Consider the following 24,271-nt stretch of genomic DNA (forward strand, 5'->3'; position numbering starts at 1 on the left):
CCTGGAAGGGAGTTATAGGTAGATCATTGTGATCACTTCCTCCTTTCTCCCTCCACCCTCTCCTTTCCCTCCTGGAAAGGTTCTGAACTTGATTGTGGTGATGATTGTACAATTCTTCTTAATGTGATTGAACTATTGAGTTGTATGGTATGTGAATTATGGAACAATAAAACTGATAAATAATTATAAAAAAATAAAAGGGTTTTGTTATAACCAGCCTGGTGGTGCTTCAGGTTAGGTATTGGGCTTCAAAACCATTAGTTGCTCTAATGGAGAAATTATGAGGCTGCATGCCCTGGTGGCATAGTGGATAGTGCACTGACCTTCTCACCACAAGGTTAGTGGTTCACCACCACCCCCACCGCCCCTCAAGTTGCTGCACTGGAGGAAGATGAGGTCATTTGCTCCTGTAAAGATTTAAAGTTTCAGAAACCATATATAGGGTCACGATAAGTCAGACTCGATGGTCCTGGGTTTTGTTTTTTAGAGTTTTAAGTTCTGAGAGGGAATTTCTAGAAAGCTTCAGGAAAGTATAAATTGTCATTTGTTTTTTTAAAATGTCATTTGTTTTCCTATTGACCTTGTTAGTATCAAAAATCATAGATACCAGAGATCAACTCTTGGGAAGACAACAACTGAGTAGCACATACCAGAGGGACTCTGCAGAAATCAACACAGGAGAGTTACTAAGAGGAAAATTCCACACTGCCGGGTCACAGGAGCAGCATTATAAAAATAAGTAGGCACAGGTCCACTAGGTTTTGAAGAGCTTACCACAGTAGAAGCCAGCTAGGTATTGACCTGAGCTCCACCACTGTCTCGGCTGGAGCCAGAATCATTTGGAGCTGGTGCGGGGGCTTTATCTCAACACAGCCACAGCATGCTGCTGCCTGGGGCAGGGTTTAAACCCCTCCAGGGATCAGGGATCAGCTATATTGTTACTTTTATTTCCCTCTTCTGTCTGTCCCACCACAGTCTCAGCAGACTTAGTTTTGTTTTGTTTTGTTTTCTCTTCCTTTTACCCTCGCATGCCACTGCCAACTTCCAGACCACTCTCCTTAGTCTAGGGCATTTACACCTGCCTTCCACCCAGCTGGGAGAGCTCCACCCTCTGCAGTGGGGAAAGCCTGACCACCCTCCATCAGGGGATATCCTGCCCAACTTCTTCTGGGGGAAATCCCGCCCACCTTCTTCCAGAGGAAATTCTGCCATGTATTAAGCACTGCAAAGGAGAGGCGGGCAGAATTTCCTTCGGGGGAAATCCTGCCTGTGCATCTGGGGAGCTCCTACCCATCCTCTGTGGTCCCACATGACTGGGGGAACTTCCTCCAGCCTGCCTTAGTGCCTCACATGGCCTACGGCAGCTTGGCCAACACTTGCTGATGTTTCACACTGCTGCAGGAACCTCTGCCAAACCTCTGCAATGAACTGCCTGGCCAGGGCAATTCTGCCCACAATTCATGGTGCTCTACACCAAAGCAGGCAATCCACCAGCCTTCTGTGGGACTCCCATTGCAGCAGGCACCCCCGCACACCCTTTGTGGCACCCCAAGCTGCCATGGGCCACACTATCATAGCTTCTTGTAACATCACCCAGTACTGCACCATCCTCATGGGTCCACTAACCACCCAAGCAACATCCCCTGAGAGGACCATCCAACTTTCCCTCCAAATAACAGAATACTGGTTGACTAGGAAGAGTGAAGTCACAGGAGGATAAAGCAGTAGGCCAACTCCATAGTGCAATAAGCTTCAGGAAGTTCTAAGAAGAAGCATTCCTACGAGTCTCCCAGAGAAAGCCAGTGCTATTCAACTCATTGGAAAATGGCATCCGGCTCTTCTAAAACAACACAATGCAAAAATCAATTGTTCCCAACAACTTCAATGAAAAAACAGGAGAAACAAAATGCAATGGCAGAAGATGTTCTGAACCTAATGACATGTATAGAAGAAGCAGCCATTGATCTGCTACCGAAAGAAATTTTCAGAATGCTGCTTGGAGTCATACATGATATGAGGGAAACAATACAGAAAAAGGATGAAATGATAGAGGAGATAAAGACCATATACCAAAGGAAAATACAAGAGCTAGGGACAGATAGCAGAAACAAGTAGCAGACTCAAGGACTTCTCCAACCGACTGGAAGAGCAAACAACCGCATCGGTGACCTGGAGGACAGCAAGCAGACTTTAACAAATGTGAACAAAAATCTAATAAGATCATCAGAGAAACTGAAGAAAACCTAAGCACTATGTCTGATGCTCTGAAGAAGAAGAACATCAGAATAATTGGAATACCAGAAGAGGACACAACAAAGAAGTCATCTGCAAAAAATAGTGAGAAAATTTTTGGAGGAAAACTTCGCCAGCTTACTTGTGAAAAACAGGCAACCATTCAGGAGGCTGAAAGAACACCAGATAAACAGAATCCCAAGAAGTCACCAGGGAACATAATAGTTAAACTATTCAACTTTGAGGAAAAGGCAAAAATCATGAGAGCAGCAAGGAAAAAACAAGCAATCACATATAAAGGTTCCCAAATAAGAATATGCTCATACCTACCAGCAGACACTATGAAGAAGAGAAGAGAGTGGAGTAACATATTCCAAAAATTGAAGGAAAATAACACAAACCCAAGAATACTCTATCAAGAAAATTATCTATCAAAATAGATGGAGAAGTAAGAGTCTTCCCAGACAAGGAAAACTCAAAGAATATGGTAAAACGAAACCCAGCTCTACAAAAGATCCTTGCCGACCCAATATGGACAGAAGAACAGCACTCATCAAGCACAAATAAGAGACCACCACATAGAACCACCACCCTTCACAATAGCCAAGCACAAATTGAAATATCTTGGGATATACCTGACTAATAGAACAAAAGATTTATATGAGAAAAACTACGGAACACTATTTATTACAAGAAACCAAGAGTGACCTCAACAAATGGAAGAATATCCCATATTCGTGCACTGGAAGACTCAATATAGTAAAGATGTCAGTTCTGCCCAAGGGACTATATAAGTTTAATGCAACCCGGATATAATTACCCTCATCTTTCTTCAAATGAATGGAAACACTGATTACCAACTTCATATGGAGAGGGAAGAAGCCTGAATTAGCAGAGAACTCCTCAAGAAGGACAGAGTGGGAGGACTTGCTTTACCTGACTTTGGCACATATTATACCGTGACAGTGGTCAAAACTACATGGTATTGGTTTAATGACAGATACTCAGACCAATGGAAAAGAACTGAAAACCCAGAAATAAAATCACCAGCATATGGATAACTGATCTTTGATAAGGGCCCAATGGGAAGCAGATGCACTCTTCAACAGTGGTACTGGGAAAAATGGAGATCTACCTGCAGAAAAATGAAGCAAGATCCTTATCTCACTCCATTCACAAGATTAAATTCAAGGTGGATAAGAGACCTCAAGGTAAAACCCCAAACGATTAGGGCCATGAATGAAGAAATTGGGACAAACCTGAGAATTTTGGTGCAAGGAATACATAAGCTATCAGAAATAGAGATAGACACAAATACAAATAAGTCACAAATTGACAAGTGGAATATACTGGAGATAAAAACACCTGTGTACATCAAAATAATTCACCAAGAGAGTAATAAGAGCCCATGGACTGGGAAAACATCTTTAGCAATGACACATCAGAAAGGCCTTATTACTAAAATCTACAATACTCTGTTAGCTTCCAAAAGCAAAAAAAGTAATTGCCCACTGAGGAGGTGGGAAAGGACCTGAACAGAAGTTTAAGAAGAGCAGAAATACAAATGGCCAATAAACATATGAGAAAATGTTCCAAATCATTAACCATAAATGAAATGCAAATTAAAACAACAATGAGCTAGCACCTAACACCCTCAAAGATAGGCCAATTCAAAAAATCAGAAAGCAACAAGTGTTGGAGGGGCTGTGGGGAGACAGGAACTCTCATCCACTGCTGGTGGACCTGTAGGTATATAGAGCCATTATAGAGATTGATTTGGCAATATCTAAAACAGATGGAAATTGAGCTACCATACGACCCAGCAATCCCCCTAACAGGCATATACCCAGAAGAGGCAAGAAACAAACTTAAGTCAGACATCTGTGCTCCAGTGTTCTTCACAACACAGTTCACAATTGCAAGGAGTTGGAAACAAGCCAAATTTCCATCAACAGACCAATGGATTAAAAACCTGTGGTACAAACATAGGATGGAGTACTATACATCCCTTAATAGCAGTGATGAACGCATAAAATACATTGCTGCTTGGGAAGAACTGGAGGAAATTATGCTAAGTGAAGTAAGCCAACAAAAAAGAAGTGCAACATGAGTCCACTGAGGTAAGCTTAAAAAAAAAATGCAATAAGGACCAGGTAGGATGGCAGGAGCCAGACCAAATCCAGGGATACATATGGTAGCCAACTAAAATGGAGAGGGAAAAATGAAAAAAAAATTGGGTAGTGGGGGAACAGAGCACTAACCCACCCAAGGGGAGGGTATAATTTTATATCTCCACAGGTAAAGAGGGACCAGACTTCAACCTGGTATTCCAAGATATAAATGCAACATAGTGGCATGGAGTAGGGAGCCAGTGGAGAGATCTGAGGGGCTAGACCCAATCCCAACTACGTGGACACCTGCCTCTCCCCCGCCCCCACACCCCCAAGAAGAATATATTTCTGAGGACAGAACTGAAGCTGCAGCTCAGGGAGAGGGACATGTGTGATCAGAGCACATGGGAGCAAATGAAGGGGGAGGAAGTGAGAGTGGAGCACATCCTGGCCCACCAAACCTTAAAGACAATATTCCCACTCAGAGCAGCCAATCCACAGAGAGGACCAAATGGCTGGTCCCACTAGGAGACATGACATCCCTCACTGACCCATACCCCATACAGAGGACAACACTGAAGATACAGTATGGGAATTGTGCCTGAACTGACTCCACAAGGCAAAACACTAAGAGCGTGCAACAGAACAGCAAAGATAGCAGAGAAAGGAAGTCCCAAGGGAATACCAAAAATAGAGTTTGGGGCCAGAGCGTGGCACCCCATCAAACCAGACAAGAAAACACTGCTAAAGGTCAACAAACAGACCTTGAACTATTTACAGACCTTTCTCTTATTTTTGTCATTGGTTTTGTTGTTGTTTCTCTTATTTTTGTCATTGGTTTTGTTGTTGTTGTTTTCTTTTATTTGTTGCTTTGTTTTGCTCTGTCTTGTATTTTGTGCATGTTATTATTGCTGCAGGTCTATCTAGATAAAATAGGATGGATAAACAATCTGGAGGAGAAAACAACAGGACCAAAGTTTCCAGGGGGACATGGGAGAAGGGGAAGTGGGGGAAAGGAAGTGGGTGTTAACAAATCCAGGGACAAGGGAACAACAAGTGATCTAAAATCAATGGTGAGGAGGGTGTAGGAGGCCTGGTAGGGCTTGATCAAGGGCAATGTAACCAAGAGGAATTACTGAAACTCAAATGAAGGCTGAGCATGATAGTGGGACAAGAGGAAATCAAAAGGAAATAGAGGAAAAAGCTAGGAGTCAAAGGGCATTTATAGAGGCCTAAATACAGGCGTGTACATATGTAAATATATTTATACATGACGATGGGGAAATAGATCTATGTACATATATTTATAGGTTTTGTATTAAGGTAGCAGATGGACATGGAGCCTCTACTCAAGTACTCCCTCAATGCAAGAACATTTTGTTCTATTAAACTGGCATTTCATGATGCTCACCCTCCCAACACAATTGCTGAAAACAAAGTGGGTGAATAAGCAAATGTGGTGAAGAAAGCTGATAGTGCCTTGCTATCAAAAGATAAAGCATCTGGGATCTTAAAAATTTGAAGATAAACAAGCAGCTATCTAGCTGAGAAGCAAAAAATCCACATGGAAGAAACACACCAGCCAGTGTGATCATGAGGAGTCGATGGGATCAGGTACCAGGTATCAAAGAACAAGAAATCATATCATTGTAAATGAGGGGGAGTGCGGAGCGGGGACCCAAAACCCATCTGTAGGAAACTGGACATCCCCTTACAGAAGGGTCGCAATGAGAAGATGAGCCAGTCGGGGTGCAGTATTGCAACGATGAAACATACAACTTTCCTCTAGTTCTTTAATGCTTCCTCCCCCTCCGCTATCATGATCCCAATTCTACCTTGCAAATTCTGCTAGACCAGATGATGTACTCTGGTACAGATGAGAACTGGAAACAGGGAATCCGGGACAGATAACCCCCTCAGGACCAAAATAAGAGTAGAGATACCAGGAGGGAAAGGGGAAGGTGGGGGAGAAATGGGGAACCGATCACAAGGATCTCCATATAACCCATTCCCTGTGGGACGGACAACAGAAAAGTGGGTAAAGGGAGATGTCGGACAGTGTAAGATATGACAAAATATTAATAATATATAAATTATCAAGGGTTCATGAGGGAGTGTGGGCAGTGTGAGAGGGGGGGAAATGAGGAGCTGATACCAAGGGTTTAAGTAGAAAGAAAATATTTTGAAAATGATGATGGCAACAAATGTACAAATGTGCTTGACACAATGGATGGATGTATGGATTTTGATAAGTGTTGTACAATTAAATTGATTTTTTAAATGATTTGAAAAAAAGAACTATAGAGACACTTTAAGACAGAGAGAACTGCCCCTTTGGGTTTCCAAGGCTGTCGATCTTTCAGAAGCAGAAAGCCCCATCTTTCTCCTGCAGAGCAGCTGGTGGTTTCAAACTGCTCACCTTTAGGACAGCTAGGAATCAGAACTGATTTGACGGCGGCGAGTTTGAGGGTTTTTTGAAACATCATCAATGCTTCAAAAATAGACTCAAAGGCAAATCTCTGCCTTCTAAAACCCAGGCATAATACTTCCAAATTTAATTCCATGTCCTCCCTGAACTTTCTAAGTGTCAATACTTATCTCTTGTTATCCTAAGTAGTAGGTGTTAATCAGAACCGGCTCCTCCAAACTATCAGAAGTTCAACATCGTAAGAGCTTATGTGTAGTCCATACCGCAATGCAGTGTTGCTCAGGGGGAGATGCTGAGCTTCCCAGGCTCCACCAAAGGATCTTGACACCTTGTCAACACACCAAAGAGAAAGCTGAGAGGGGCAGGCAGAAAGTTTTTTGGGGCATATGTTATTCTCCCATTCGTTCCTTTGACTCTCCTAAACTGCAGGTAGATGGGGGGATGGAATCTAATTGGATTTCCCAGCAAGAAAGGGCATTTTAGTGAACACAGAAAACACTGTGAAGAAGACTCTGGAGAACAAATCACCTGCTTCTGATTTGGATGGCTCTACTCTTGGAAAAACTGGAAGCAGCTTGAACTAAGTGTGTTTCCATGTAGAGAGTGATAAAAACAGTCAAACAGAAGGGGAAGAGAGCCAAGGAGCCTAAGAGCTCAGGGCAAGTTGTGCTGGGGAAGGTTGCAAGTGAGCCTTCCTCGGATCCCATGGTCCCCATTCCTCCTGAGACTCAATTTCCCTGGCCTGGGGCCAAATCTATTTCATTTCTTCCTACAGTGCTAACACAAATTTTCATTCTTTTGTGTTTGTTCCCATACTGAGGCTAAGTACTCTACAAATATGATTTTTCTACTGCTCCTAAGTCAATATTCATTTGGAGGAACCCTTAATGGAAAGGGTTAACTAAAACGGCAAACGCAAATTAAACCCAAGGGACAAATTTATAAAATTACACATTATATGTATACCAACTCATATTTGACTAAGCCTTCCTCAAATATGAATTTATTGCTAAGATTATCAAGCCTATTGAAGACTCCTCACTATATGAGATTTAAGACTATATTGTCAATCAAAAGAAATTCTAAGTCTATATCTAAATACAAAATCTTCAGGTACATATTTACCTATTATACTGTGTATAATAACCTCTTCCTCCAGCCCGGCTCCCCGACATCCACCCATTTTTTGGCACCTAGTCCTTTACAGAAAACCTCCTCTGCAGAATTGTGCATTCCTGCCATCTCTCTGTCTTCTCTAATTCTTTCCTGTTCCTCCCACTTCATGGAAACCAATCTTGGCAAAGCCACCTGTGACCTCCACATTTCCAAATCCAAGAGCCAACCTTCGGCTCTCTTCCTTTGTGACTGGTGAGTCACACACTCCTAGAAACCCTCTGTGAGCTGGACTTCCAGCACGCTCCACTCTCTGACCTCCTACTTGGCAGGTTTCTCTTCATTTTCCTTTGCTGGTTTCTCCTCCTCTTCCAGATCTCTCAATACTGCCCTGTGAGGAGGTCAGATCACTTCGCTATTTATAGTCACTGCCTGTGTGATTGCCTTTAGGCTCACATCTTTAAATACCATCCGTAAATCGACAATCCCCAAATGTCTATCTCCAGACAGGATGCCTTGAGTTTCACGGATATCTCTAACTGTATGCATCCACGCCCCAAGCCTTGATTCGTCATGCTTACCTAAAACCTGCACAAATCTTCCCCATCTCAGTCAATGGCAAGTCCATGCCTCTAATTACCCCTACTGGGCACCTGGAAACATCCAGGGCCTGGCCTTTCCCCACCCCACCCCACTCCAGCCTCCCACCACCCACACACACACACACACACACACACACACACAGAGTCTGGCAGCAAATCGTGTCAGCTCTATATTCAAAATATTTACATAATCTGACCACTTCCGCCCAACTCCACTACTCTATTCAAGTTCAAAACAGCATTGACCCTCCCTTGAATATTTGCAGACTGCACGTGACCACCTCATTCTGAAAACTCCACTCATGCCTAACAAACAAACAAACAAAAGCCCTTCTGCTTGTTTCCAGTTTTCTTCCTCCTCTCTGTATCTGAGCACATCTAGCACTGTCCTCCTTACCCATCTTCTTGCCGCCATTGTTGCCGCTCTGCTGCTACTTTAACATAGTCAGTACGTGTGGCCTCCATTTCCCTCACTTCCGGGGAAATGAATGAAGTCTGGTGGCGTAGTGGTTATACATTGGGCTGCAATCTGCGAGGTCAGCCGTTCGAAACCAACAGTCACTCCAAGGGTAAAAGATGGGGCTTTCTACTCCTGTGGACAGTGACCATCTCAGAAACTCCCAAGGGGAAGTTCCACCCTTCCCTGAAGGGCTGCGATGAGTTTTCATCTACTCCATAGCAATGAGGGTGTTGTTTTACAATGAGGAGAAGAGTGAGGTCTACGACAGGGAGGAAGGCTTATGAACAACCTGTGATGTGCAGACTTTACAAACTTACTGAAAGCATAGATATTTCTTGATGAACATCAAAAACTGCAAGTGGGGCCCCAAAGATGGGGCCATGCTGAGCCAGTCTGAGGCCAAAAAAAAAAAAGTGCTATCAGAGAAGAACTGATTTAGGGCATGAGGCGACTGACCACCACAGACAGGTTCCTCCTGGACTCCAAATAGCTATCAAGTAATATTGCTTGCCTGCAGGGCATAAAGGAATGAAAGCCAGTAATACCATGCTAACCTGTGACTCACTCGCCCTTTCTAAACATGCTATGTGGCAGTTGCAGCTTGTGATGCATCTGATCTCCCAGTGTGGGCCATCAAAATGCCAACCTACAGGGGCATGATTCCTAAGTGTTGTGTAGCCGGGTAGGTCAATGTAGGCCTTAAAGACTATAGCTACAGAGAAAAAGCATGTAAATTGGATGTCACCAGCTTCCCGTGTCTGAGAAGGAAGATCATGACAGCAAGGATGGCATGTGCCCCTGTTTCAGATAGGTTTGCAACTAGTAGAAGGCCACCAAAGGAACCTCAGTGACAGTGGAAACATCCTATCTGATCCAGAGCTGAGTTAGCAACCTCACCAAACCACACTCAGAAGGGAGTAGCTAAGTGCACTAATAAGGAAAGGAGCATATATACCTGCATCCTGTCAACTAGCCCCTGAGTGCTGAGCTCCCCCAAATCCTTGGGCTAGTGACATACGTCACCCAGGAAGCAGAGAATGCACAAAAGACAGAGCCACCATGCAAGGAAGCCCCATACTCAAGAGCATTCCTGAGGAGGACTGGCACAGACACAGCTTAGCCTGCGTCAACCCTTCCCAGTGGGCTGCAGTGGCTATCCAGCCCGCTACAAATGGTCTGTGGATTGACAGTGGGGAGGGATAAAGCCACCGATGGGTGGATCTAAAGGCTGCCAGGATGGACCTGATGTATGAACTCTGCCCTATGATCCTGTGCACAGAGGTGGGTTGTATACCAAGGACTCACATGATACTTACTTAGCACCATGGAAAAAAACAAGACTGGTGTGGGGACCAACAAACCTTCTAAGCAGTAAATTTTTGGAAAGACATCTGGACCTGGGACCAAGGCATGGGTATTGTCATGTTTCATGCACTCACTCTGCTAGACAATGCCCAGGCAGATGTCCTAACCCAGCTCTGTTCTATGCAGTAACCCCTGGCCTGGGTATGTCTAGCGCCTGGGTATGTCTTCTTGACTGTCAAAACCAGTCTGGGTTAGGGCTGGCCCTCTATCCCCCTTTTCAAGATAATTTTTCTATCCATTGACCTACCGTATTTTCTGACATGATTCTTAACACTTCGTGTGGTGTACTGTGTTCTTGTCCATCTTGTCAACTATTTACCTTGGAGTGAGGTACACACGCCTTAGAATAGTCAGCCATTTGGGATCAAAGGCGCAGCATTTACCAAAGGACAAAGTTTAGAAAAATTAGGGAACAATGAGGTGGTAAGAGTGATGTTGCACAGAGTGGATTGCAATGAATGAGCTGAAACAGATTGCGTATGAGTGTTAAATGAATGTAAAACTGGTGGGGTGGTCTATGTACCTTCACCCAATTCATAATTAATATATATATGCACACATATGTGTGTGCACCTTTAATTATAAATTATATACTCAAAAGTTCAAATAAAGGACTTGGGGCATGAAGTTTTCATTAAATGACACTAACAGGTCCTTACTTGAATGTAACAGAAATTTTCTAAAATATGTCTGTTGCTTTGCTATAGACTTGAACATGTATTTTAATTATAGAATCATCAGGATAGTGGCTATAAAACTATCCCATCAATGGTTTTCTGAATTAGGGATTGTCAAATTGCTGCTCACAAGTCAAACCCAGCTCACTGTTTTTATAAATAAAGTTTTATTGGAATACAACCACAGCCACCTGCTAAGGCATTGTCTGTAGTTGCATTCATGCTTCAACAGAGGAACAAACAGCTGGAACCGAACTTGTACGGCTGACTGTAAGGTCTAAAATATCTGGCTTTTTACAGAAATAATTTGTTGACTCTTATTCTCAAATATCCTTCCATCAATTGTGTATGTGGGAGAGAGAAAGAGAGAGAAAGATTTGGGTCAAAGTTTACAAAGCAAATGAGATTTCCACTCAACAATTTATACACACTTTGTTTCATGGCATTGGTTAGGATCCCATCAATGGGAACGCGCTCTTCCTGTTTCTTCCCTGGCTTCCCTGTTTCCATTCATCTTTTCCTGTCCTTCTGAGCTTGGTTTTGGGACAAATGCTTCTCTTTTGGTCTCATAGGGTTGATTTTTCTGAGGATACAGTCCCTCATAGCTATTGTTGCTCACTTTATATGTCTGTTTACTATTTGGCTGAAAAGTGATCCTAGGGGTTTCAGTTCTGGGGTGTCTGGGGTTCCACCAGTCTCTAGAAGACCAGTAAGTCTGGTCTTTTTTATCTTCAGTGATTCTTGATTAGTCAAAATGATCCTTCATGAATGTCCTCTACACATGATTAATGGGCCACCAAAATGTGACATATCCTATTTCAGCCTCTCTCTGCAATCTGTAAGAGGAGCGATTAGCAGTCAATGAGTAGTTTCCTTGATTACTTCTGAATATTGGAGACCCTCACACCGCTTTAGGAGAAAGGAGATGCTTTGGTGCAGACACATGAAGAGACCTAACCTTCCGTTCCAGCTTAACCCCTAGCTCGTAGTGCTCTGTGCGTTGCTTCCATAAAATGAGGAGGCTGGACAGATGAAGCGTAAGCTTCCCTAGGCCAGATCTTTAGGATCCTGTGGGTGAAGTGCACCATGAAAGGCCAAAGTGGCTGCTATGAAAATTCAAGGAACAGCAGCACATCTGGATGAACAGCTGAGCATGCGCTCAGAAAAGGCTTTTCGGAAGAAGAGATGCCTCTCGTGGAACTTAAACCACGTAGGGGAACGCATGCTGCCAAGAAGGACGTGGCAAATAAAATGAAAGTCCACCCCCTTGAGGTTGTCATTTCCATCAGGGGATGAGGCAAACGTCTTCTGCTCCAGCATCTCAAGCTCAAGAAAGACTGGTGTCAAGATCACACAAACTTTATAGAATGTGTGCCCCACACTGGATGCATTTCATAGAAGGTCACAGGACCCACCAACATGTCGCACGTAGTCACCTTTTCTTGGAAACATATTGCTTTTTGCTTTGTATCCCATTGCCAACACAATGTCCCAATTCTGAGAATGACTTTGGCTTCCACGGTCATATGTGATGTAAGGAGCATTGCCTCAAGTGCCAAGAATTCGTGAAAAGTTGAAGGTCAATTAGAGTCTGGCCAAAGGACCATTCCAGAGCTGTGTAGAAAGGTCAATAAAAGGTGAAAAAACTCCAACTGTAAATCACTTTGACAGTAGGATTAGGCGACATGCCCACACAGCATTTTCATGTAGCTGAACAGTTCAAATATCCACAGCAATAGACACTAAAGGGAGGCGAGCGATGCGAGTTGACCTAACCATAAACCTCAGCAATAATGATTCCTAAGTGATCTCTGTTATTGTAGTCAGATGCCATGGTGTCCGCTCCAACCCATGGCAATCCCATGTGCAATGGGAACTATCCCTTCCTCCACCATCTCCATGATCTGTTACAGATCCACCCATTGGCTTACTCATTGACTCTAACTGCTTGTGTAGATGCTGGAAGTTGAATTCACCCAGGTGCTCACCAAATTTTAGTAAATGACAACTGTGTTGCAGTATACTTTCTAGGGGCATTGAGGAGATCGCTGGGGAAGAACTAGGCAAAAGTCCTTGCCCCTTGGGTATTTACCATCCACTGTATTATCTTTTCATTGAGCAAATGCAATGGGTTTAGATACTTATCAGCTATTAAGAACAGCTCCCAAAGGACACTGCAAATGGATCTGAGGCAAACCGAGTCATCTTTTCTCCTGAGCATGTTTCTATACCTCATCCTCTGTGTTACAACAATGCACCTGATAGAGTAAATCGTTTGATGCTAAATGACTGGGGAGACCTTTAAATAGATAGGTGAGACCCTTAACAATATTCATAGCATTTGACCCACTTCCAGAAATCTTGATTAAGATAATAGTCCTGAGTAACTCTTGACTAGGACAATAACTTCTGAAGAGAGTTTAGGTGCAAACTTGTATGTCGTGGTTTTCTTTAACCGGAGAAAAAAATAAATAAATAAAAACCAATACAAATTAATACATTATCATTTTTTACATAAGATGGAGTAATGCACAACCACTACAATAATAGATTCACACAATTCTACGATGGAGTAGAAAGATAGGATATAATGGTATGTAGTGTCACTCAGCGCACCTGGGTTTGATTCCCAGCCAATGCATTTCATGTGCAGTCACATCTGTCATTTGGTGGTTTGCATGTTGCTACAATGCTGGACAGGTTTCAGGGGAGCTTCCAGACTAAGACAATCTAGAAAGACAGCAATCTACTTTTGAATAGTTAACTAATAAAAACTCTATAGATCACAAAAGCCTGTTCTGCAATGGACCATGGGGATAACAAAGGGTCAGGAAGTAGTTTGGCTCAATTCTGGGCGGGGGCACAATGAGCACTCCAAAAAAAAAAAAACCAACCTCACTGCCATCCAGTTGATTCTGACTCATAGTGACCCTATAGGACAGGGTAAAACTGCCTCGGGGAGTTTCTGAGACTGTAACTCTTTACAGGAGTCAAAAGCCCCATCTCTTTTCTGTGGAGCAGCTGGTGGATTCAAACTGACAAAGTTGCAGATTGCGGTCCAATGCACAACCAGCATGCCACCATAGTTCACAATGAGCACAGTAGCTAACAATCACAGCAAAAGGAAAGACTGAGAAAGACCAAAACAAAAACATAGCTCCGATATAACAGGCATGTATAAAAAAATCTACTTAGAAAAGTAAAAGACTTGATGGAAATTTTTACTTAATGTTTAGGCATTAAAATTATGTCTACTTTTTACTTAATACTTAGACATTGACATTTCAGGACCAATAAGGGGTAGTGAGGAGGGGGGCATAAGGGGGAACCGGTCACAATGGTTGACATATGGCCCGTATCCCAGGGTGATGGACAGCAGAAAAGTGGGTGAAATAAGACAGCAGTCAGTGTAAGGCAAAAAAAAAAAGAATTTATAAATTATCAAGGGTTCATGAGGGAGAGTGGGGGGGGAGGGAGAAACGAGGAACTGATAACAAGGAGTCTAGTAGAAAGAAACGGTTTTGAAAATGATGGTGGCAACATAGGTACAAATGTGCTTGACACAATGGATAGATGGATGGATTATAATAAGAGCTGTACGAGCCCCCAATAAAATCATTTTTTAAATCTCTTGGCATAATATAGAGTTCAGTTCAAACAGTCTTGTGTTTGAATTTTGCTGGCCACCTGTGTCCTCTTCATTCAGCCACATAATTGGTCTCAGGCTGCTTCTTTATCTGTAAATGGGGGTAATAAAGACGTACCCTAAGTAGTTAAAGTGGGATCAAAAAAACGAGATCCTGTGTGGGCCATTGAATGGAATGTGTCTCCCTTCCTGCCTATGAGTCGGGCAGGGGCGTGACGGCAGGGAGTCTTCCTGGGAGCCTTCAGAGAGTTCTGTAGTCAATCCCCAAATCCGGGTGTACCTGGGTTTCCTTCCAAGCTTGGCTTTCCAAACCAGAGAACACTGTTCTCTTGAAATTGAACATTTTAGAATTTAAAAATGAGCTCGAAGCGAGCCTGGACTCCCTCGTCATTCAAATCCAAGGAAACTAGAAGGTAGACTCATTAGGGATGAACTCCAGCCCATTTGGGTGGGCTCTGAGAAAAAAGGTAGGGACATGGTAGGGTGCTTCTAGCCTCTTGTTACCACCTCACACTCCCCGCCCCATCCACACCCACACAAACACACACACGGTGAAAAAGTCCTGGTCTGGGCGCTGTCCACCTCCCCCTTCAACCGGCCAGGACTCCATTGAGCTGCCCCTCCGTCTTGGTCAAGTTGCCCCCACCCCGCCCTCCGCAGGAGGTGTCCACACTCCGACTTTTCCAGGATCCCAGAACCTGACTGCCCCCACCTTGCATGGCAAAGACAAAAGAGCAAACCAGTGGGGTCCGGAGATGCCCAGGGGACAGCGGACTGCTTGTAATTGGAGAGGAGCTGATCCGGCCAATAGACCTGGCCAGCCGGAGTTTTGCAGCTCGCCTCCCGCACCCGCTCAGCCTCTGCCCAAGAGCACAGGACGCCGAAGAGCCGGAGGGTGGAGTGGGGCTTTGATCGGGTGCCCCGACCCCGCCCGGTGCTCACAGCACTCCCCAACGCCGCCGCGCGCTGGGCCACCTCCGCGCCCTCAGCTTGCGCGCAGCGCTCCTGGACCGCGGCGCCGGGAGCCCCAGCTCGGCGCGGCTCGCCGCGCGATCGGAGCCGAACGCGTTACCTTTGGAAGTAATGTGCGCAGAAGAGGCACAGGAGCAGGGTCCCTGGCGAGCCTAGGAGCGAGCCGGGCTGCAGGGCGATGATCACCGCGGGCACCACGAAGGCGGGCAGCTCCTGCAGGAACCAGGAGATTCGGGCGGGCAGGTAGGCACCCGCGGGCAACAGGCTCTCCAAGTCCTTTCCATAGCCGGCTGGCTCCCCGAAGTAGACGATCAGCGCTCCCAGACTGGCCAGAGAAGCGCTGCCCACCAGCACCAGGCTCTGTTGGCACCCACCCTGCATCGTGCTCTGCTGCTCGCCCGGGTGGCCTTCCTGGCGCTGGAGAGAGCGTGGCCCCCAGGGTCCCTTTATGGAGTGCAAGACACCACCCAGGGTCCGCCCCGCGGGCCCTGGCTCCCCCGCCCCCACGCCCCCTGCACCCAGCCTCCCTCCTAGGCGTGGTCAGCCCTGCGCCTGGGGAAGCAGGCGAGAAGAGGATCAAGTTGGATGCCCAACGGGTGTCCTGGGCTGGAGCACTTTCAAGTGGCCCAGACCTCAACCCCTCTGGGCCCCATCTTCCACCGAGTCTCCCCCTGGCCCCTTGATGATTTAGATGCTTGTCCAGCAGGTTCTGAGGCTGCAATCGCCAGGACTAAAAAAATTTGGGGAGAAAAGCCCTAGAGACCCTTGGACTGCGTTCGTCCTCTCCCCGGCTCCCAATATACGCTCCTAGCAGGCACTACTTAGCCCCCACTCTCGGGCTACCCCAAAGTCAAGATCCTTTAGCCCTTCTCCTCTATTGCTCGCCTTCCTCCACTCCCTGGCAGAAGGGATTATCCAGCGGCAAAATCTGCGCGCACTGACTTGTGCTTAGGTAATCAATGGTAGTGAACAGTTTCACGTGGGTTTCTGGTGAAACCGTTTAGGAAAAATCAGTCTATAAGCGCGCGCAAGGAACCGCCAGCGCACCTGGCTGCCTGGGTTCGCTCCTCCTCCCCTGTTGGGGAATGTCAAGGTGAAGAGACCCATTCGGTTGGAAGATGCTAGGGGGTGGGAGAATGACAGATGCCAGCCGTACCTAGAAGCAGGAACCTTGGATGTGGTCGAAAGAGAAGAGTGAAATTATTCATTTCCGAGGAATAAGTAAGTACAAGGAAGGTCGTGCTTACGGTACATTGCTTATTGGGCAATTCGAATTTACTCCCTGCCTTTGCAACCGAACCCTGAATCTTTCCTTTCATCATCTGCCAGGATCCTGGTGCTGCCAGGGGTTCGCTCGGTCTCCACTGGGTCTTCCTATGCCACTTTTAGTCTCCGGGTGAGCTTGCCCCTCCACGGCCACCAGCTAGGGACCATCCTCTCCTCTGGCCCGGGTTCCTCAGCGTCTGCTTTGTCTTCACATCCCTGCCTTCTTCTCAAAACCACCTGGTGTGGGTCAGAGTTCCCTGGCTGTCGGGTGGGGGTGCCTACGGATACCTCCTGGCCTTCAGCAGCCACCTGCACTAACCCTGTGGGTCTGCCTCTGACTCTCCTACTTCTTGGGGGCCCGGAGCTGGCCCTTACAAAGGCTGCAGCGCCACGCTTCATTCCTTCCCTGCCCTCCAGGGAATGAGGAGGCTTGGGAGACATCTTTATGCTCTGAATTTCACTGTGGCTCTCAGACATCCAGATGTGTTTCTCTCTTCCCTCCATTTCTCTCCCTCATCTAACCTGGTGGCATAGGATTTACCAATTGGACTACTGACCTCAAGGTCAGCAGTTTGAAACCACCAGCAGCTCCAAGGGAGAAAGATGAGGTTTTCTACTTGCCTTAAGTGTTACAGCCCTAATTAGACATGCCCCTACAGAAGGGTCACCTGGAAGAGATGAGCCAATCAGGATGCAGTATAGCACCGATGAAACACACAACTTTCCTCTAATTCTTTAGTGCTTCCTTCCCCCCACTATCATGACCTCAATTCTACCTTACAAATCAAATCAGACCAGAACATGCACACTGCTACAGACAAGAGCCCACAACACAAAGAATCCAGAATAGATAAACCCCTCAGGGCCAACAATGAGAGCAGAGATAACAGGAGGATTAGGGGAGGGTGAGGGGAGAAAGGAGGAATTGATCACAAGGATCAACCCCTAACCCCCTCTCAGGGAGATGAACAATGGAAAAGTGAGTGAGGGGTGATGAAGGATGATATAAGATATGGAAAAAATAACCTATAACTTATCAAAGGTTTGTGAGGGAGGTGGGCAGTGGAGAGAGGGGAAAGAAATGGGGAGCTGATATCAGGGGCTCAAGTGGGAAGAGAATGCTTTGAAAATGATGATGGTGGCATATGTGCAAATGTGCTTGACACACTGGATGAATTATGGATTGTGATAAGAGATGTAAGAGCCCCCAATAAAAGTTGGTTGTTTTTTTTTTAAGTTACAGCCCTGGAAACCCACAAGGGACAGGTCTGCCTTGTCCTATGGGGCGCTCTGAGTTGGAATGACCTGAAGGCAGTGAGTTTCCTACCCTCCCCTGCAAGTTTGTATCCTGCCATTATCTAGATCTGACTCAGCCTCTGGAGGACACTGCCTCCACTCCCTCCCCTCACTCCCCTTGTTTCTCCCCTCTCCTTTCTTTGGCTTGACTTCCTTCCAGGTTGACCTCCACATCCCACCTGCTGCTCCCCTCACTCATCCATCTCATCTTGTCCTATCATCCTTCACAACTTTATCCCTCCTAATGTTCTCTCTTTTCTACCTTAAGATCACAATTCTCTCCTTAGGTACCTTTGCATGCTTCCTTGTTCGCTCCAACTCCCTGCCTCTCATGAGTCCCAGTAAATATGTCCCTGCCTATATTCCTGTACTGGCATAAGGATGTTTAATAAAAAACTGATTCCACTTCTGATTCCAGTTTGGAGGTTTTTCAAGGCTCCTGAGACACAGACAGCCAGTGATTCTTTAATGCCAGGTGACATACTGAGGCAAGATTTGGGCTGTTATCCATCAGGTGGATAGTTCAAAACCACAGCCACTTTGTGGAACAAAGATGAAACTAGTCTTTCCATAAACCCCAAGGAACAGTTCTAATATGTCATAAACGGTTGGTATGAGGCAGAATCAGGTGGATTAGTGGTACAGGGCACCCTTTCTACCCACTCTTTGTTTGATTAAAAACTAAATAATCATCATGGTTTGGGGTTTTTAATGGATCTGCTTCTATAAACATTCATAGCATTATAAAGTCCATGGGGCAGGCCTCTGTCTTATAGAGTCATTAGAATCTTCTCTGACAGTGGTTGTTTTTGTTTGGGGGCAAGAGAAGGGGACTCTCTCACTAGTCCACTTCCAACGTCTTCAGTTACCATTTGTAGAGATGGCTAAATCCGGGTCTCCAGACGGGACCTGGGCTGAGCTTCAGATCTGCATTTTCTCCCTGCTAGGCCTTTCCTCTTAGATGCCCTCCAAGATCACAAGCTCAACCCTCCCCAAAATGAAGCCCGCGTTTCTCCCCCTCCACCGGACCCACACCCAACCTCTCCTTCTGGGTTCCTGGCTGTCACTTATTCTCTCGCTACTCAGAGCCTCCTGGAGAAGCTTGTTTGCAGGCCCTTAAAAAACTATAGACACTCAACTAAGGAAATAATTTTATTTCAATGAAATTTCTTCTGTCTCAGTACTCCCATCTCCTTCCTCTGAACTTTGCCCAATTTGCCTTTTATCTGTGTTTCCTAGTGCAGTTATAATAAAAACATCACAAGGGAAAGTGGCTTTAAAGAACAGAAATTTATTCCCCCCCCCAAAAAAAATCCTTGTCATCATGACAATGTGACTCATAGTGACCTTATCAGACAGGGTAGAACTGCCCCTGTGGGTGTCATTCGTCACAGGGGTAAACAGCCTCCTCCTCCCCCAGGACAGTGACTGGCAGTTTCAGGCTGCTGCCCTTGCAGTTAACATCCCAGTGCAATACCATTACATCAACAGAGCCCTCCTGGCACCAACAGTACAAGAGGTCATCAGTTGCTCATCTGTGAGTTCAGGTTGAAGCTAAAGAAAATTCAAACAAGTCCACGGCAGGAAAAATACCACCGTATGCATGTTTCACCTGAATTACAAGACCATCTCAAGAACAAATTTGACACATTGAACACTAATGACAGAAGACAGGATGGCCTGTGAGGTGTCATCAAGAAGAGTATGCTTGAAGAAAGCCAAAGGTCATTAAAAAGAAAAGAAAGGAAGACAAGATCAAAGCGCATGTTAGAAGAGACTCTGTCCCCACCCCCAGCCAGTCCTGGGGCTTCGGGGATCGGCTCAAGGAGAGTCCCTCTGGGACATGGGGACACAGTGAATGGTGTGACCCTTTGCTGGGCATGCCTACACTGTTAGGTATGCTGGGCCCCTCTAGGGTTTCCCGTATGGGATCCAATAAATTTCTTCTCTTTTGCTTAAAAAAAAAAAAAGAGAGAGACTCTCAGACGTACTCTTACTTATAGAGTAGCTAAGACAAGTGGAGTAATGATGGAGTAAAAAAGCTGAATGGAAAATCTCAAAGGGCAGCTTGAGAAGACAAAGTAAAAAGTATTATAATGAAGAGTGTAAAGACCTAGAGTTAGAAAACCAAAATGGAACAACCCACTCAGTATATATTAAACTGTAAAAAAATTCAAGAAAAAAAATTGTCTCGAGTTGCAGGATTGAAAGCTTCTATGGGGACCTGGTGAAGGGGCATTAGAGCTGGTGTGATGATGTATACACAACCCTTTTCAAGAGAGGTTTAACTAGGAAAGTGCATGATATGTGGATATTAGATCAAGAAAACGACTTTAAAAAACTTGACCTATGGTTACCATGGGTGAAGGAGAAAGAGGTTTTGCTTAGGGGGCCTTGAGTTCATTTTCATGGTGGTGGAACAACTTTCAGAGGGATAACATTAATGGCTGTACAACATGAAAAGTATCATCAATGGCACTGAATTATACCCGTAGAAGTTGTTGAATTGGTGAATGTTTCGTTGTGTATGTTTTGTTTTTGTCAAAAGGGGGGGGGGGCGGAATTACATGAATAACAATGAGTACAGGAAAAAGAAACTGTTCTAAAATGGATTGTGGTACAGATTGTACAACCCTCCTTGATATGGTTAAACTATTGAATAGTATGATGTGTGGATGGAGTGCCAGTGAAACTGTTTTTTATAAGAAGAGCACACACAAAAAAAGAATGACAATTCTACCTTGTCCTATAAGGTCACTATGAGTCGGCATCGACCGCAGTGAGTTTCTTGGTTTGGTTGCGGAAGCGAGGGTTAGAGTCATTTAAATTGAGAGAGAAACAACCTAGAAAAGGGAAATGAAAACAATGGCACACACTCAGGGTATGTGGTCAATGTCACTGAAATATATATGTGTAGAAGCTGGTTAATTAGCATATGTTTTGTTCTTCAACAATAAAAAATAAGAAGAAAATAAATAAAATTAAAAATTTAAAACTTCTATGGGAAAGACATTGAATGAAGCAGGAAGCATTGAAAGAAAGTGGAAAAGGCCTCTTGTGAATTCTCTCTGACCACAGAACCAGGGATGTGTATAGTCTGGCTGCCATGCGGAGTGCATTTGAAAGTGGCTTATTGTAGTTTCAGTTAGCTTAAAATTTAACACTTTATCCAAAAAAAGGTGATGGTGCCCGGCTATCAAAAGATATAGCCTCTGGGATCTTAAAGGCTTGAAGATAAACAAGCAGCCACCTAGCTGAGAAGCAACAAAGCCCACATGGAAGAAGCCAACCAGCCTGTGTGATCACGAGGTGTCAATAAGATCAGGTATCAGGCATCAAAGAACAAAAACTCATATCATTGTGAATGAGGGGGAGTGCAGAGTGGGGATTCAAAGCCCATATGTTGGCAACTGGACATCCCCTTACAGAAGAGTCAGGGGAGGAGATGAGTCAGTCAGGGTGCAGTGTAGCAATGATAGAACATACACCTTTCCTCTAGTTCTTTAATGATTCCTCCCCATTCCCACCCCCACCCCCACTATCATGATCCCAATTCTACCTTACAAATCTGGCTAATCCAAAGAATGTACACTGGTACAGACAGGAACTAGAAACACAGGGTAGAAAGCGGGGACCAATTACAAAGATCTACATATAAACCCCTCCCTGGAAGACTGACAACAGAAAAGTGGATGAAGGGAGACGTCGGACGGTGTAAGACATGACAAAATAATAATAATTTATAAATGATCAAGGGTTCATGAGGAAGGGAGGTGGGGAGGGAGGGGAAAATGAGCTGATACCAAGGGCTCAAGAAGAAAGCAAATGTTTTGAGAATGATGATGGCAACAAATGTACAAATGTGCTTGACACAATGGATGTATGTGAATTGTGATAAAAGTTATAAAATTATTTAAAATGATAAATGATAGTCTGATTTTTTTTTCAAACGATAATCTGATTTTTAAAGACAAAAAAGAATGAAGAACATGTTCTAAAAAACAAAAATTTAACACCATATCATCTGATCTCCCTTTTGACCCATTTTTAATTTGTTCTAGTTTTTAGTATTTTCTGCTTTCTTTCCCATTGAGGGTTTTTTTCTGTTTCACTTTGGTAATGTTAGTTTGGGGGAAGGGGTTTTGAGGGGAGGGTATTTTTTGTACATGAAACCCAGGATAGGTAAACCTGTAGAGACAGAAACTGGACTAATGGTTTCTTGGGCGGGGGGGGAGGGGGAAGGCATTCAATAACAATGAGTACAAGAAATAAGAAAATGTTCTAGTATTGATTGTGGTGATGATTGTACAACTCTTCTTAATATGATTGAACTGTTTAATTGTATGATATGTGAATTATAAACCAATATAACTGTTAAGAATCAGGAAGACAAAAAAAGGAGAAAATAAAAGCACAGAGTCAGTGTACAAGAAGAACGAGTGAACATTCATCCAAGTTCAAGCTGCGCTACAAGCATTAGTCAAAAGTAGGCTCCAGGAATTGATGGAATAAAGCCTGAAATGTTTCAAAAAGCTGATGAAGCAGAAGCACTTACTAGCCTATGCCAAGAAACTGGGAAGACAGTTAACTGCCTGAAAGAGATCTATATTTGTACCCACAAAGAAAAGTGACCAGATTGCTCAAATTATAGAAAAGTATCATTGATGTCGCATGCAACTAAAGTTTTGCTCAAGATTATTCAAAAACAGTTGCAGCAATACATTGATAGACAGCTGCCAGATTCAGAAGAGGATGTGGAATAAGGGATATCATTGCTAATATCAGATGAATCTTGACCGAAAGCAGAGAATACCAGGAACATATACTTGTGTTTTATGGACTATGGAAAGGCTTCCACTGTGAGGATCATAACAAACTATTCATGGCCTTGAGAAGAATGGGAATTCCATAATAGCAAAGAAGAATCAATACATTTTAGTTACAGTGCTGCCAAAGAATATTAAAAATACCATGGAATGCCAAAAGACTATGGAATGATATGACATATATTAATTCCCAAGTAATAATAAATGGAAAAGTTTTAAAAGCAAAGATCCAGAAATGGCTTTTGGACTCCCACTAAATCCTGCTCCAAAATAAGAACAATTTGTTCTTCCATCACGACCCTGCTCGATACTCACCCACAGGAAGGGAACACAGACGATACAGGTGCTATTGAAAAATGTGGCCAAGAATTTAGATGGTGCCCAGTTATCCGATAAAATAGCATCTGGAGTTTTAAAGGCTTGTCTCCAAACAAGCAGCCATCTATGTAGATGTCAACAAAGTCCACATGGAAGAAGCACACCATTATCAGTCACCGAAGGATCAGAATCCATATAATCTGGAGTCGAAGGAGGAATCATATCAGAGGCTAAATTGTGAGGATCCAGTGTGCGGAAGGTGATGGATGACAGTGGGAGGCCAAGAGTCATTTGAGGAACTACATTGGAAGTAAGCCTCTGGAGAATTCCCACTGTCTAAAACTGAGGATGGAAGGAAAGCGGTCACTAAACAGAGTGCTTGGGAGAGAGAGCAAAGAAGATCAAAGGCAGAAATCTGATGTGAACAGTTAAAACTTTGTCAATAGCTTCCCCTTATGATGCGGCCTGGACCGGATCTGGTCTCCAAAATTTTCTGTATTTTTGGTTTATATTGCTTTGTTTGGTTTCTGTTTGTTCGTACTGGGGTGTATCCCAGAGGTGATATGTCATTGGAGGATATCTTTTTGAAGTTATGTGATATGTTTTTCCATTTTTTGGTACAAGAAACCCAGGATTGATGAACCTATAGGGAGAGCAAGTGGATCAAGGGTTTAGGGGAAAAAGGGGTACAATGGTGGTGGTTGGGTGAAAGGGAGACCATGTCAAGGAGCCAATATAGACAAAGAATATTTAGAAATTGACTGTGGTAGCAATTGTACAATTCTGCTTGAACTATAGAATGATATGATATATGTGTTAGATCCCAATTAACAATAAATGAAAATATAAATAAATAAAATAACTCAGTCTTGGATGAAGTACAGCTAGAAAGCTCCTTAAAAGCAAAGCCTGTGGGACTTATTCTCATGTATTTTAGGCATGTTATCAAAAGAGACCAG

At 44.2% G+C, this 24,271-nt stretch overlaps 1 protein-coding gene across 1 annotated transcript in view; it reads right to left on the reverse strand.

Moving 5' to 3' along the window:
* Nucleotides 1-15,987, reverse strand: part of SRD5A2 (steroid 5 alpha-reductase 2) — a 35,105-nt gene extending 19,118 nt beyond the window's left edge. Inside the window, exon 1 of the mRNA XM_075535986.1 lies at nucleotides 15,707-15,987. Within this exon, the coding sequence (XP_075392101.1) occupies nucleotides 15,707-15,987 (281 nt within the window). The remainder of the gene's footprint in view (nucleotides 1-15,706) is intronic.
* Between the last annotated feature and the right edge of the window lie 8,284 nt (nucleotides 15,988-24,271).

Source organism: Tenrec ecaudatus, chromosome 17, assembly GCF_050624435.1.
Source record: "Tenrec ecaudatus isolate mTenEca1 chromosome 17, mTenEca1.hap1, whole genome shotgun sequence".
NCBI lineage: Eukaryota > Metazoa > Chordata > Mammalia > Afrosoricida > Tenrecidae > Tenrec > Tenrec ecaudatus.